The following is a 12,702-nucleotide window of genomic DNA, read 5'->3' on the forward strand; positions in this document are numbered from 1 at the left end:
GAGCAGTGATGAAAAGCATGCACTTAGTTTGACTTGCATTTAAGAGCAGTTGGAGGCCACGGAAAGAGAGTTGTATGGCATTGAAGCTCGTCTGGAGGTTAGTTAACACAGTGTCCAGGGAAGGACCAGAAGTATACAGAATTGTGTCGTCTGCATAGAGGTGGATCAGAGAATCACCAGACATCATTGATGTATACAGAGAATAGAGTCGGCCCGAGAATTGAACCCTGTGGCACCCCCATAGAGACTACAAGAGGTCCGGACAACAGGCCCTCCGATTTTACACACTGGACTCTATCAGAGAAGAAGTTGGTGAACCAGGCGAGGCAATCATTTGAAAAACCAAGGCTGTTGAGTCGATGGAGGTTATGATATCGTTTAGGACCTTGAGCATGGCTGAGGTGCACCCATGACCAGCTCTGAAACCAGATTGCATAGCGGAAAAGGTACGGTGGGATTCAAAGTGGTCTAATCTGTTTAGGGGGATGCTATGTTAGTTAGCTGGTTATGACTATTCATCACAACACTGGAAGTCAAGGTAAGCTTTTGGTTTTACAAATGTATTGCCATCGGGGCCCGCCGGTGTAAGTGCTAAACTGCTTACTGACTGTACACTGTAACGTTACTGCATGATTGTAGGTTTACTAACACGTTAGTTCTATTAGCTATGTTGACTATGAAGTTAATATGGTGACAACGATGTAGGCTGTGTAGCCATTATGATATGGTTTGGAAAGTTTTTTTTCGCCTGGTCACATACAGCTGATGTGTTGTGCATCAGTCCCCAAGCGAAGGGACAAGGTGAGAGGAGGAGAGTGCATAGATGAGAGAAGGAAAACAACATGGCTGCTATGAATGTGAACTGTGTTTACACATGACCTGGGGTGTATTCATTTCCTGCCGATTCTGTTGAAAAGACATTTCTTAAACGGAAGCAAATGGAACCAAATGGGGATAAACATACCTGAATTTGTCCAATAGAAACTCTCATTTGCAACTGCTGGACTAATGGTTACACACTATATCAGCTAGATGCAGGCAAGAGCGTGCAAGGCGGTATTGAATGTGTCACTGTCTGTGCACCTATGTTGTAAAATTTCATTAATAGGCTCCCTTATGATGTGTATAGGGAAAACTTTAGTATCATGTAGTAGCCTAAACCTATTGCTGTTACATTGAACTAGATGAATGGAATATGAATGAAAGTCCTCCAATATGTTGTAATAGAAATAAGGCCATGCTCATGAAAAGAAAAGTGTCCTCCCTCATCTTAAACAGCACTGACCGCCACTGGAGTACACACATGGGCAGACCTACCTCCGCAGCACCCTAACTGACTCCCTGACCCTACCTCCAGAGCACCCTAACTGACTCCCTGGCCCTACCTCCCTAACTGACTCCCTGACCCTACCTCCCTAACTGACTCCCTGACCCTACCTCCGCAGCACACTAACTGACTCCCTGACCCTACCTGCCTAACAGACTCCCTGACCCTATCCGAGACCTTCTCCCCAGCACCCTAACAGACTCCCTGACCCTACCTCCCCAGCAACCTAACTGACTCCCTGAGCCTACCTCCCCAGCACCCTAACTGACTCCCTGAGCCTACCTCCCCAGCACCCTAACTGACTCCCTGATCCTATCTCCCCAGCACCCTAACTGACTCCCTGACCCTACCTCCCCAGCACCCTAACTGACTCCCTGAGCCTACCTCCCCAGCACCCTAACTGAATTCCTGACCCTATCTCCCCAGCACCCTAACTGACTCCCTGACCCTACCTCCGCAGCACCCTAACTGACTCCCTGACCCTACCTCCAGAGCACCTTAACTGACTCCGTGACCCTACCTCCAGAGCACCTTAACAGACTCCCTGACCCTATCCGAGACCTTCTCCGAGAGTCCGGTTAGTGCCAGTGGTCAAAATGCTGAAACCTCCTCCCATACACACTTTCAGCCAATCAGTGTCAAAGCAGCAAAAGTCTGTCATCCTTTCTGGCAGGAGTTCCACTCTGAACACCACTAAACATGCTCCATACGCATGCGGCGAGTTCGAACGCCGCTCTGATGGGAGTACCAGTGCCATTGAATCACAGAGTGTATGTGTGTGCGAGTGAGGCTGTGTTCCATGCTTTTCTGATCCATGGTCCAGCCTCCTGCCTCCTGCCCTGGGACTGAATGGGGCTGTGAGGGTCTGGAAGAGACTCAAAGGGGATAAAGAGCTGGAGAATCACATTCCGTAACTCTGATCTAAAACTTACTACTGGCCTACTGCCGGAACACTCATGCCGGTAGCACCCGGGAAAGCCTGGGACAGCTATACACAGGTGCTAACTGCATACACACAAACATGGACACACACTCTCACACACGCATTGCAAACCTATAACACAAACACCCTTGCCAAAACGCCCCATCCCTAACAACTCTCCAGCAATTCCAATCACCATCCCGCCCCAGACAGATACAATACTGAACACCCCATACACACAGTGTGAAGCTACTCATTATTACATGCCACAGAGGGTAACAGGCACAAACACTACAGTGGCTTTTGTAACGATGGCTCTAGACATGCCAACAAGCAAACCCCCCCCCCCCCCCCCCCCCCCAGTCACACTCAATGTCAACTATGAAAGACTCCTTTGAGTATATCATGAAAGGAGAAATAAGGGCAACGTAATGGCTCAGACTTCAAACTTCTGATTCACAATAAGTCCAACATTCAGAACTTTTAGAGTGGGTTTCTGGAACACGGAGTTTCACTCAGCTAAACTGAGGCAGTGTGTTTGTGGTGGATAACAAATTTGTCTGTGACAGCTCGCTTTCTCCCTGTCAACCACATAGTCAGCATAGTCACATAGTCAAGTCCAACAGACAGCCTCCCTCTCTATCTCTCAACACCATCCCCCCCCTCTCCTTGTTTATTTATTCTCTCCCTTCCTCTCCAAGGGGTCAAGACAACCAGAGTGAAGGAAAAGTATGACCTAATAAAATAACTGTTCCAGGAACACTTTCCTAATTGAACCCTTAATGGTAAAGGTTAGAAGTGGGTAAGTAGAGCTGATCTAGAATCAGTTGTTAAAGGTAGATGGTAACCAGAGAGCTGTGTAGTGACCTGAGGTACTAGCAGCTGATCTGCGATCTATGGCAGCATCACTCTTGTCAGAATACAACACACACTTCTTGAAAGACTGAAAAGCAAACACAGTAACAGTGGGATTACTAGAATACTCTCACAATTACAGAGCAGTCTGTCATCCTATTGTGTTACCCACATGCACATATGTATGCACAAACGCACACTGTTAGTCTCTTTGTCACCCAGTCATACACACGCTCTAGCTAGCCCAGACAATGTCAAGCAAGGCTATAATGGTCAAGGCATTGGCCACATTTGAGGCAGCTGGGTAATAAATACATTTAAATCCCTCATCTTCGGTTTACCTCAGATTATGTCAGCTGTCATTTTATGGACGCATGAGTGCTGTAAAATGATGGTTTATCCGACTTGATTAACCGCCAAACTTTTAGGCCACATCACGGAACACTTTTTTTTTTTACCGTTATTTTACCAGGTAAGTTGACTGAGAACACGTTCTCATTTACAGCAATGACCTGGGGAATAGTTACAGGGGAGAGGGATGAATGAGCCAATTGTACACTGGGGATGATTAGGTGACCATGATGGTATGAAGGACAGCTTGGGAATTTTAGCCAGGACACCAGGGTAAACACTCCTACTATTACAATAAGTGCTATGGGATCTTTAATGACCTCAGAGAGTCAGGACACCCGTTTAACTTCCTATCCGAAAGACGGCACCCTACACAGTGCAGTGTCCCCTATCACTGCCCTGGGATATTCTTTTTTAGACCAGAGGAAAGAGTGCCTCCTACTTGCCCTCCAACACCACTTCCAGCAGCATCTGGTCTCCCATCCAGGGACTGACCAGGACCAATCCTGCTTAGCTTCAGAAGCAAGCCAAAATAACCCAGGAAATTGATATGCAACCTTGTTTTGAAAGGTTCATACAGGTGTCAATCATCTGCGTGGAGCGAAGAGCGCGCATTAAATAAAGCCGCACCCGGGATACTTCTAGAGCACGTGTCCAGCTGACCAATGGGCATTGAGCCTCGAGCCCCTAGCTCGCTCATTTAAATACCTCAACACTAACATCTATAGAAAAAAACTGTTAGCTATTCTTAAACAGTTTACGTTACTTGACAACTAAATTAAAATAGGCTCAACCTGTTAGTTAGATAGGCTAAACCAAGGAGTCAGCATCCAATAATTTTGTTGTGAGACTTGAAGCTAAGGTTGTTGTTGCTCATTAAAGTTAATTAAACAAAGACGGTGTTTTGAGCCCAAAAACAATACACAGGCTGCATAGAGAGCCATGCAACCATTGCACGCAACTAACGCAGCACTTTGTAAAGAAAGACTATACCCATGTGTTTTGATTATGAAATGGACTTATAGTCATTGTGAGATGGACTTGTATCAGAGCTTTTCCCATTGTGGGATGGATCAAAGCTTATCCTTGAATCTCCAATATTCAAGGTTCATCCCAAGTGCATGTAGGCTACCTAAAGCACAGGACAAAAATTGCAAAATAGACAGCATTTAAGTGCACTTCTATTATGAGCCCACTTACATATATTTCCCTCTCCAAAGCCTCCAGGGTAGAAATAAGCCTCGAAGGGTCCTGCAGAAGTTCATCAAATACCTCCAACGCTCCAGTCATCGTTGACTTGTTGCGTTCATCAGCCGCGGGTGGGCCGCCTTTGAACCGACTCCGTGCCACCATCAGGGTCTGGTAGAAAAGACACACCGCGACCCCTAGGAGCAATAACCGTCCGGAGCAATACCTGCGGCGGAGCGTCCAGAGCCCCCGAAGAAACATTCCCGCTTCACTCCCAACTTTGCTGGCAGAAGAATAAAGGCATACCATGAGGGAAGATATTTAGCCTACTTCTTCTCCGCGTCCCACTCAGACCTCACACAACTCTGGCCGTTAGAAAAAACACAGAGCAGCGGGGCTATCTGTAAAAACACGCACTTCAGGAATAAGCCACGACCTGAAACATTGTGCCGCATTTTATCTTTCAAAGATGACCTGGTTGGTATTTCAGAGGGGGTACATGGTGTCCAAGAGCCATCGCTATGGCAAATTTGAGTGTTGATTTGTGAGCTGGCACAAACAAAACAAACAAAACCTTTTCCCCAACGTTGTTATTCCGTTATTCGTGATAATGAAGTTAGATCAAAGTGAGCCACAGTCCAACTTTCACATCCTCGAACACTATGGAGCCCCGAGAGAGCATGGAAAAGTTTTCCCTCTCTCTTTCTTTGGGGAAGAGTGCCTCTCAGATGATTAAAAACATTCTCGAGAAGCGGAACCTCATGACTGTGGCTGGATCAGACGCTGCTCCTGCCCGCTGTCAGAAAACTGCCATTCCCATCCAGAACCAAAAGCAGGACGCATAAAAACATCAGATCAGACACAGATAGAGCCAAAATGAAGTTAGAAAAATGAAGAACTTCACCAAGACTTCAGAGCCTGAAATAGGCTAGACTACAAAGAGGGTTTCAACTATATCGGAGCGCTGGCTGCGCACAGGGGGGCGACTTCACCTGGTTTGGGTTAGGCTACTCTAAGAGAAAAAGTCAACAGTAGCCGAACTTCCTCTCCGTGCAGACGGCTGGATTACAGTCTCACACACACGTCTACTGGTTCCCAAAAGTAAAACTCCCTCGGGTAAAGAAAAAAATAAGTGGCGTTTATACCATAGATCCTTTTCAACTGAATAGTTGAGGAGCGTTCTTGTAAACGCTCCGACAGTTTTGGAATTCCACGATGTACACTGAGCGGTCTAAATGTGCACACATGCCTCCTCCGTCGGGGGTCGAGGTATGCTCCCCCTCATTCCAAATTGTGGTAAAAGACAAGGCTCACTTTGCTATTTGTGGCACATGCACCAGTCCTCCGTTGGCTCATTATTTAGAGAAAGGAGTTGGAGCCCTGCTTTGTTTCAGTCAGATGTGGTGAGAGAGAGGCTATTGAAAAGGTTCCCCTTTGGAGCAAGGGCCGAAAACATTCTCCCTTTTTTTTGGTGAAGTTGTAATTTCTCCAAGACACCCCAGGTTCCTTCTAAAAAATATAGTTATTATGGCAGTTTTGTGTCTACCATCAATAGAATGACTGACAGGAGTGGCTACTGTCTACTCAAATCCCCTTGTGTGTGAGGGCTGCAACACTGCTGGTTTTCCTCCTCAAATCAGGGAATGATTTAGACCTGGGACACCATGCAGGTGAGCTGACTCATGGTAAATCAGTGGCATTCATTAATACATTTCCTGACAAACAAAGAAAAACAGCAGTACATCAGCCCTTGAGAGACATGATTGAATAGCTCTGTTAGTGCGCATTGTTTGAGAGCCCAAATACAATGTTAATGGGGCGAGCAGGTCACTATTAAAGCACAGCGGTGAAATGGGTTCGTACAAACAAAATGGTGCATAAAGCGTTCTTCATTATTCGATGTAAAAAAAAAAAAACTCCAGACCACCTTTACTCCACACACAAAGATGCGTACAAAGCTCTCCCCGCACTCCATTTGGCAAATCTGACCATAATTCTATCCTCCTGATTCCTGCTTACAAGCAAAAACTAAAGCAGGAAGTATCAGTGACTTGCTCAATACGGAAGTGGTCAGATGATGTTGATTCTAAGCTACAGGACTGTTTTACTAGCACAGACTGGAATATGTTGCAGGACTCATCCGATGTCATTGAGGCGTATACCACATCAGTCACCGGCTTCATCAATAAGTGCATCGATGACGTCATCCCCACAGTGACAGTACGTACATACCCCAACCAGAAGCCATGGATTACAGGCAACATCCTCACTGAGCTAAAGTGTAGAGCTGCCGCTTTCAAGGAGCGGGACTCTAACCCGGTTGCTTATAAGAAATCCCGCTACGCCCTCTGACGAACCATCAAACAGGCAAAGCGTAAATACAGGACCAAGACTGAATCCTATAACACCGGCTCCGACGCTCGTCGGATGTGGCAGGGCTTGCACACTATTACGGACTACAAAGGGAAGCCCAGCCACGAGCTGCCAGCGACACAAGCCTATCAGACAAGCTAAATTACTTCTACAGTGGGGGAAAAAAGAATTTGATCCCCTGCTGATTTTGTACGTTTGCCCACTTACAAAGAAATGATCAGTCTATAATTTTAATGGTAGGTTTATTTGAACAGTGAGAGACAAATAACAACAAGAAAATCCAGAAAAACGCATGTCAAAAATGTTATAAATTGATTTGCATTTTAATGAGGGAAATAAGTATTTCACCCCTCTGCAAAACATGACTTAGTACTTGGTGGCAAAACCCTTATTGGCAATCACAGAGGTCAGACGTTTCTTGTAGTTGGCCATCAGGTTTGCACACATCTCAGGAGGGATTTTGTCCCACTCCTCTTTGCAGATCTTCTCCAAGTCATTAAGGTTTCGAGGCTGACGTTTGGCAACTCAAACCTTCAGCTCCCTCCACAGATTTTCTATGGGATTAAGGTCTGGAGACTGGCTAGGCCACTCCAGGACCTTAATGTGCTTCTTCTTGAGCCACTCCTTTGTTGCCTTGGCCATGTGTTTTGGGTCATTGTCATGCTGGAATACCCATCCACGACCCATTTTCAATGCCCTGGCTGAGGGAAGGATGTTCTCACCCAAGATTTGACGGTACATGGCCCCGTCCATCGTCCCTTTGATGCGGTGAAGTTGTCCTGTCTCCTTAGCAGAAAAACACCCCCAAAGCATAATGTTTCCACCTCCATGTTTGACGGTGGAGATGGTGTTCTTGGGGTCATAGGCAGCATTCCTCCTCCTCCAAACACGGTGAGTTGAGTTGATACCAAAAAGCTCCATTTTGGTCTCATCTGACCACAACACTTTCACCAGTTGTCCTCTGAATCACAGATGTTCATTGGCAAACTTCAGATGGGCATGTATATGTATTCTTGAGCAGGGGGACCTTGCGGACGCTGCAGGATTTCAGTCCTTCACAGCGTAGTGTGTTACCAATTGTTTTCTTGGTGACTATGGTCCCAGCTGCCTTGAGATCATTGACAAGATCCTCCCGTGTAGTTCTGGGCTGATCCCTCACCGTTCTCATGATCATTGCAACCCCACGAGGTGAGATCTTGCATGGAGCCCCAGGCTGAGGGATATTGACAGTTCTTTTGTGTTTCTTCCATAATCGCACCAAATGTTGTCACCTTCTCACCAAGCTGCTTGGCGATGGTCTTGTAGCCCATTCCAGCCTTGTGTAGGTCTACAATCTTGTCCCTGACATCCTCGGAGAGCTCTTTGGTCTTGGCCATGGTGGAGAGTTTGGAATCTGATTGATTGATTGCTTCTGTGGACAGGTGTCTTTTTTACAGGTAACAAGCTGTGGTTAGGAGCACTCCCTTTAAGAGTGTGCTCCTAATCTCAGCTCGTTACCTGTATAAAAGACACCTGGGAGCCAGAAATCTTTCTGATTGAGAGGGGGTCAAATACTTATTTCCCTCTTTAAAATGCAAATCAATTTATAACATTTTTTACATACGTTTTTCTGGATATTTTTGTTGTTATTCTGTCTCTCACGGTTGAAATAAACCTACCATTAAAAGTATAGACTGATCCTTTATCAGTGGGCAAACGTACAAAATCAGCAGGGGATCAAATACTTCCCCCCCCATTGTATGTGCATTTCGACGCAAGCAACACTGAAGCATGCAGGAAAGCACCAGCTGTTCCAGATGACTGTGTGATCACGCTCGCCGTAGCCGATGTGAGTAAGACCTTTAAACAGGTCAACATTCCCAAGGCCGCAGGGACAGATTACCAGGGAGTGTACTCTGAGCATGTGCTGACCAACTGGCAATTGTCTTCACTGACATGTTCAACCTGTCTGTGGCCGAGTCTGTAATACCTACATGTTTCAAGCAGACCACCATAGTCCCTGTGCCCAAGAATACCAAGGTAACCTGCCTAAATGACTACCGACCTGTAGCACTCACATCTGTAGCCATTAAGTACTATGAAAGGCTGGTCATGGCTCACAACACCATCATCCCAGAAACCATAGACCCACTCCAATTTCCATACCACCCCAACAGATCCACAGATGACGCAATCTCTATTGCACTCAACACTGCCCTTTCCCACCTGGACAAAAATGAACACCTACGTGAGAATGCTGTTCATTGACTACACCTCAGCGTTCAACACCATAGTGCCCTCAAAGCTCATCACTAAGCTAAGGACCCTGGGATTAAACACTAACCTCTGCAACTGGATCCTGGACTTCCTGAGGGGCAGCCCCCAGGTGGTAAGGGTAGACAACAGATTTTCTACACTGATCCTAAATACGGGGGCCCTTCAGGGGTGCGTGCTTTGTCCCCTCCTGTACTCCCTGTTCACCCATGACTGCATGGCCAAGCACTACTCCAACACCATCATTAAGTTTGCCGACTTCACAACAGTGGTAGGCCTGATCACTGACAACAATGAAAACAGCCTATAGAGGGGCCTCCCGAGTGGCACAGTGGTCCAGGCTCCGTGGCAGCCTCCCGCGACCGGGAGACCCATTGGGCTGCTCACAATTGGCCCGCTCACACTTGGCCCTGCGTCGTCCGGGTTAGGGGAGGGTTTGGCCGGCAAGGATGTTCTTGTCCCATCGCGCACTAACGACTCCAGTGGTGGGCCGGGTGCAATGCACGCTGGCATTGTCACCAGGTGTACGGTGATACCTCCAACATATTTGTGAGGCTGGCTTCCCGGTTAACCGGGCATTGTGTCAAGAAGCACAGGATTTGCAGTGATAGGACAAGTCTGTAAACTACCAATTGGATACCACAAAATTGGGGAGAAAAATGGGTAAAAAAATAAACTACCATGGTCCAAACACACCAAGACAGTCATGAAGAGGGCACGACAACGCCAATTCCCCGCCAGGAGACTGGAAAGATTTGGCATGGGTCCTCAGAAAGTTATACAGCTGCACCATCGAGAGCATCCTGACTGGTTGCATCACAGCCTGGTATGGCAACTGCTTGGCCTCCGACTGCAAGGCACTACAGATGGTAGTGCGTACGGCCCAGTACATCACTGGGGCCAAGCTTCCTGCCATCCAGGACCTCTATACCAGGCGGTGTCAGAGGAAGGCCCTGAAAATTTCCAAAGACTCCAGCCACCCTAGACTGTTCTCTCTGCTACCGCACGGCAAGCGGTACCGGAGCGCCAAGTCTAGGTTCAAAAGGCTTCTTAACAGCTTCTACCCCCGAGCCATTCACCCCCCTCCCCCCATCTTTTTTTTTTTTTTTACGCTGCTGCTACTCACTGTTTTATTATCTATGCAGTCACTTTACCACTACCTACATGTACATATTACCTCGACTAACTAGTACCCACGCACATTGACTCGGGACTGGTACCCCCTGTATATATAGTTGAAGATGGAAGTTTACATACACTTAGGTTGGAGTCAATAAAACTCGTTTTTCAACCACTCCACCAATTTCTTGTTAACAAACTATAGTTTTGGCAAGTCGGTTAGGATATCTATTTTGTGCATGACAAGTACTTTTTCCAACAATTGTTTACAGACAGATTATTTCACTTAAAACTCACTGTATCACAATTCCAGTGGGTCAGAAGTTCACATACACTAAGTTGACTATGCCTTTAAACAGCTTGGAAAATTCCAGAAAATTATGTCATGGTTTTAGAAGCTCTGATAGGCTAGTTGACATCATTTGAGTAAATTGGAGGTGTACCTGTGGGTGTATTTCAAGGCCTACCTTCAAACTCAGTGCCTCTTTGCTTGACATCATGGGAAAATCAAAAGAAATCAGCAAAGACCTCAGAAAATAAATTGTAGACCTCCACAAGTCTGGTTCATCCTTGGGAGCAATTTCCAAACGCCTGAAGGTACCACATTCAATTGTACAAACAATAGTACACAAGTATAAACACCGTGGAACCACGCAGCCATCATACTGCTCAGGAAGGAGATGCGTTCTGTCTCCTAGAGGTGAACGTACTTTGGTGTGAAAAGGGCAAATCAATCCAAGAACAACAGCAAAGGACCTTGTGAAGATGCTGGAGGAACCAGGTACAAAAGCATCCATTTCCACAGTAAAACGAGTCCTATATCGACATAACCTGAAAGGCCGCTCAGCAAGGAAGAAGCCACTGCTCCAAAACCACCATAAAAAAGCCAGACTACGGTTTGCAACTGCACATGGGGACAAAGATCTTACTTTTTGGAGAAATGTCCTCTGGTCTGATGAAACAAAAACAGAACTGTTTGGCCATAATGACCATCGTTATGTTTGGATGGAAAAGGGGGAGGCTTGCAAGCCGAAGAACACCATCCCAACCGTGAAGCACGGGGGTGGCAGCATCATGTTGTCGGGGTGTTTCGCTGCAGGAGGGACTGGTGCACTTCACAAAATAGATGGCATCATGAGGAAGCAAAATTATGTGGATATATTGAAGCAACATCTCAAGACATCAGTCAGGAAGTTAAATCTTGGTCGCAAATGAGTCTTCCAAATGGACAATGACCCCAAGCATACTTCCAAAGTTGTGGCAAAATGGCTTAAGGACAACAAAGTCAAGGTATTGGAGTGGCCATCACAAAGCCCTGACCTCAATCCTATAGAAAATTTGTGGGCAGAACTGAAAAAGCATGTGTGAGCAAGGTGGCCTACAAACCTGACTCAGTTACACCAGCTCTGTCAGGAGGAATGAGGCCAAAATTCACCCAACTTATTGTGGGAAGCTTGTGGAAGGCTACCCGAAACATTTGACCCAAGTTAAACAATTTAAAGGCAATGCTTACAAATACTAATTGAGTGTATGTGAACTTCTGACCCACTGGGAATGTGATGAAAGAAATAAAACCTGAAATAAATCACTCTACTATTATTCTGACATTACATATTCTTAAAATAAAGTGGTGATCCTAACTGACCTAAGGCAGGGAATTTTTACTAGGATCTAATGTCAAGAATTGTGAAAAACTGAGTTTAAATGTATTCGGCTAAGGTGTATGTTATTGTTGTATATAGACCTATTTTTCTACTGTATTATTAACTGTATATTTATTTTACTCAATGTGTAACTCTGTGTTGTTGTATCTGTCGAACTGCTTTGCTTTATCTTGGCCAGGTCGCAATTGTAAATGAGAACTTGTTCTTAACTTGCCTACCTGGTTAAATAAAAGGTGAAATAAATTAAACAATAAAAAAATTGTTGCTCTTTAATTTGTAGTAAATATTTTTCTTAGAACTGTGTTGTTGGTTAAGGGCTTGTAAGTAAGCATTTCATGGTAAGGTCTACACCTGTCGTATTCGGCGCAAGTGACAAATAAAATTTGATTACATTTTTAAATGTTTTACTGCAACAGGGATAGAGTACACAGATGTTTCGGCTTTACAGCCTTCTTCAGTGTGTAGGTACAACACTTACAAAGCAATCAGTCCACATTGTAAGCCTGCTGTGAATCAAAACATTGGTGATTCAAAAGCAATCTACATTTTGATTGTGTAGTCGAATACAATGGATACATTGAGCTTTGTAGTGCTACAGTTTGATCAAGAGGAGAGGCCATCGTTGACAGACGAAGCTAGGAAACGTGAAA

General features: G+C 45.7%; 1 protein-coding gene across 2 annotated transcripts in view; it reads right to left on the reverse strand.

Moving 5' to 3' along the window:
* cped1 (cadherin-like and PC-esterase domain containing 1) overlaps positions 1-5,859 on the reverse strand; it is an 81,909-nt gene extending 76,050 nt beyond the window's left edge. For both annotated transcript variants that reach the window (XM_029761103.1, XM_029761102.1), the window contains exon 1: positions 4,656-5,859. In XM_029761103.1, coding sequence (XP_029616963.1) covers positions 4,656-4,952 — 297 coding nt within the window. In that variant the 5' untranslated portion in view covers positions 4,953-5,859. The remainder of the gene's footprint in view (positions 1-4,655) is intronic.
* Between the last annotated feature and the right edge of the window lie 6,843 nt (positions 5,860-12,702).

The sequence above is a fragment of the Salmo trutta genome, chromosome 8 (genome assembly GCF_901001165.1).
Source record: "Salmo trutta chromosome 8, fSalTru1.1, whole genome shotgun sequence".
Classification (NCBI taxonomy): Eukaryota; Metazoa; Chordata; class Actinopteri; order Salmoniformes; family Salmonidae; genus Salmo; species Salmo trutta.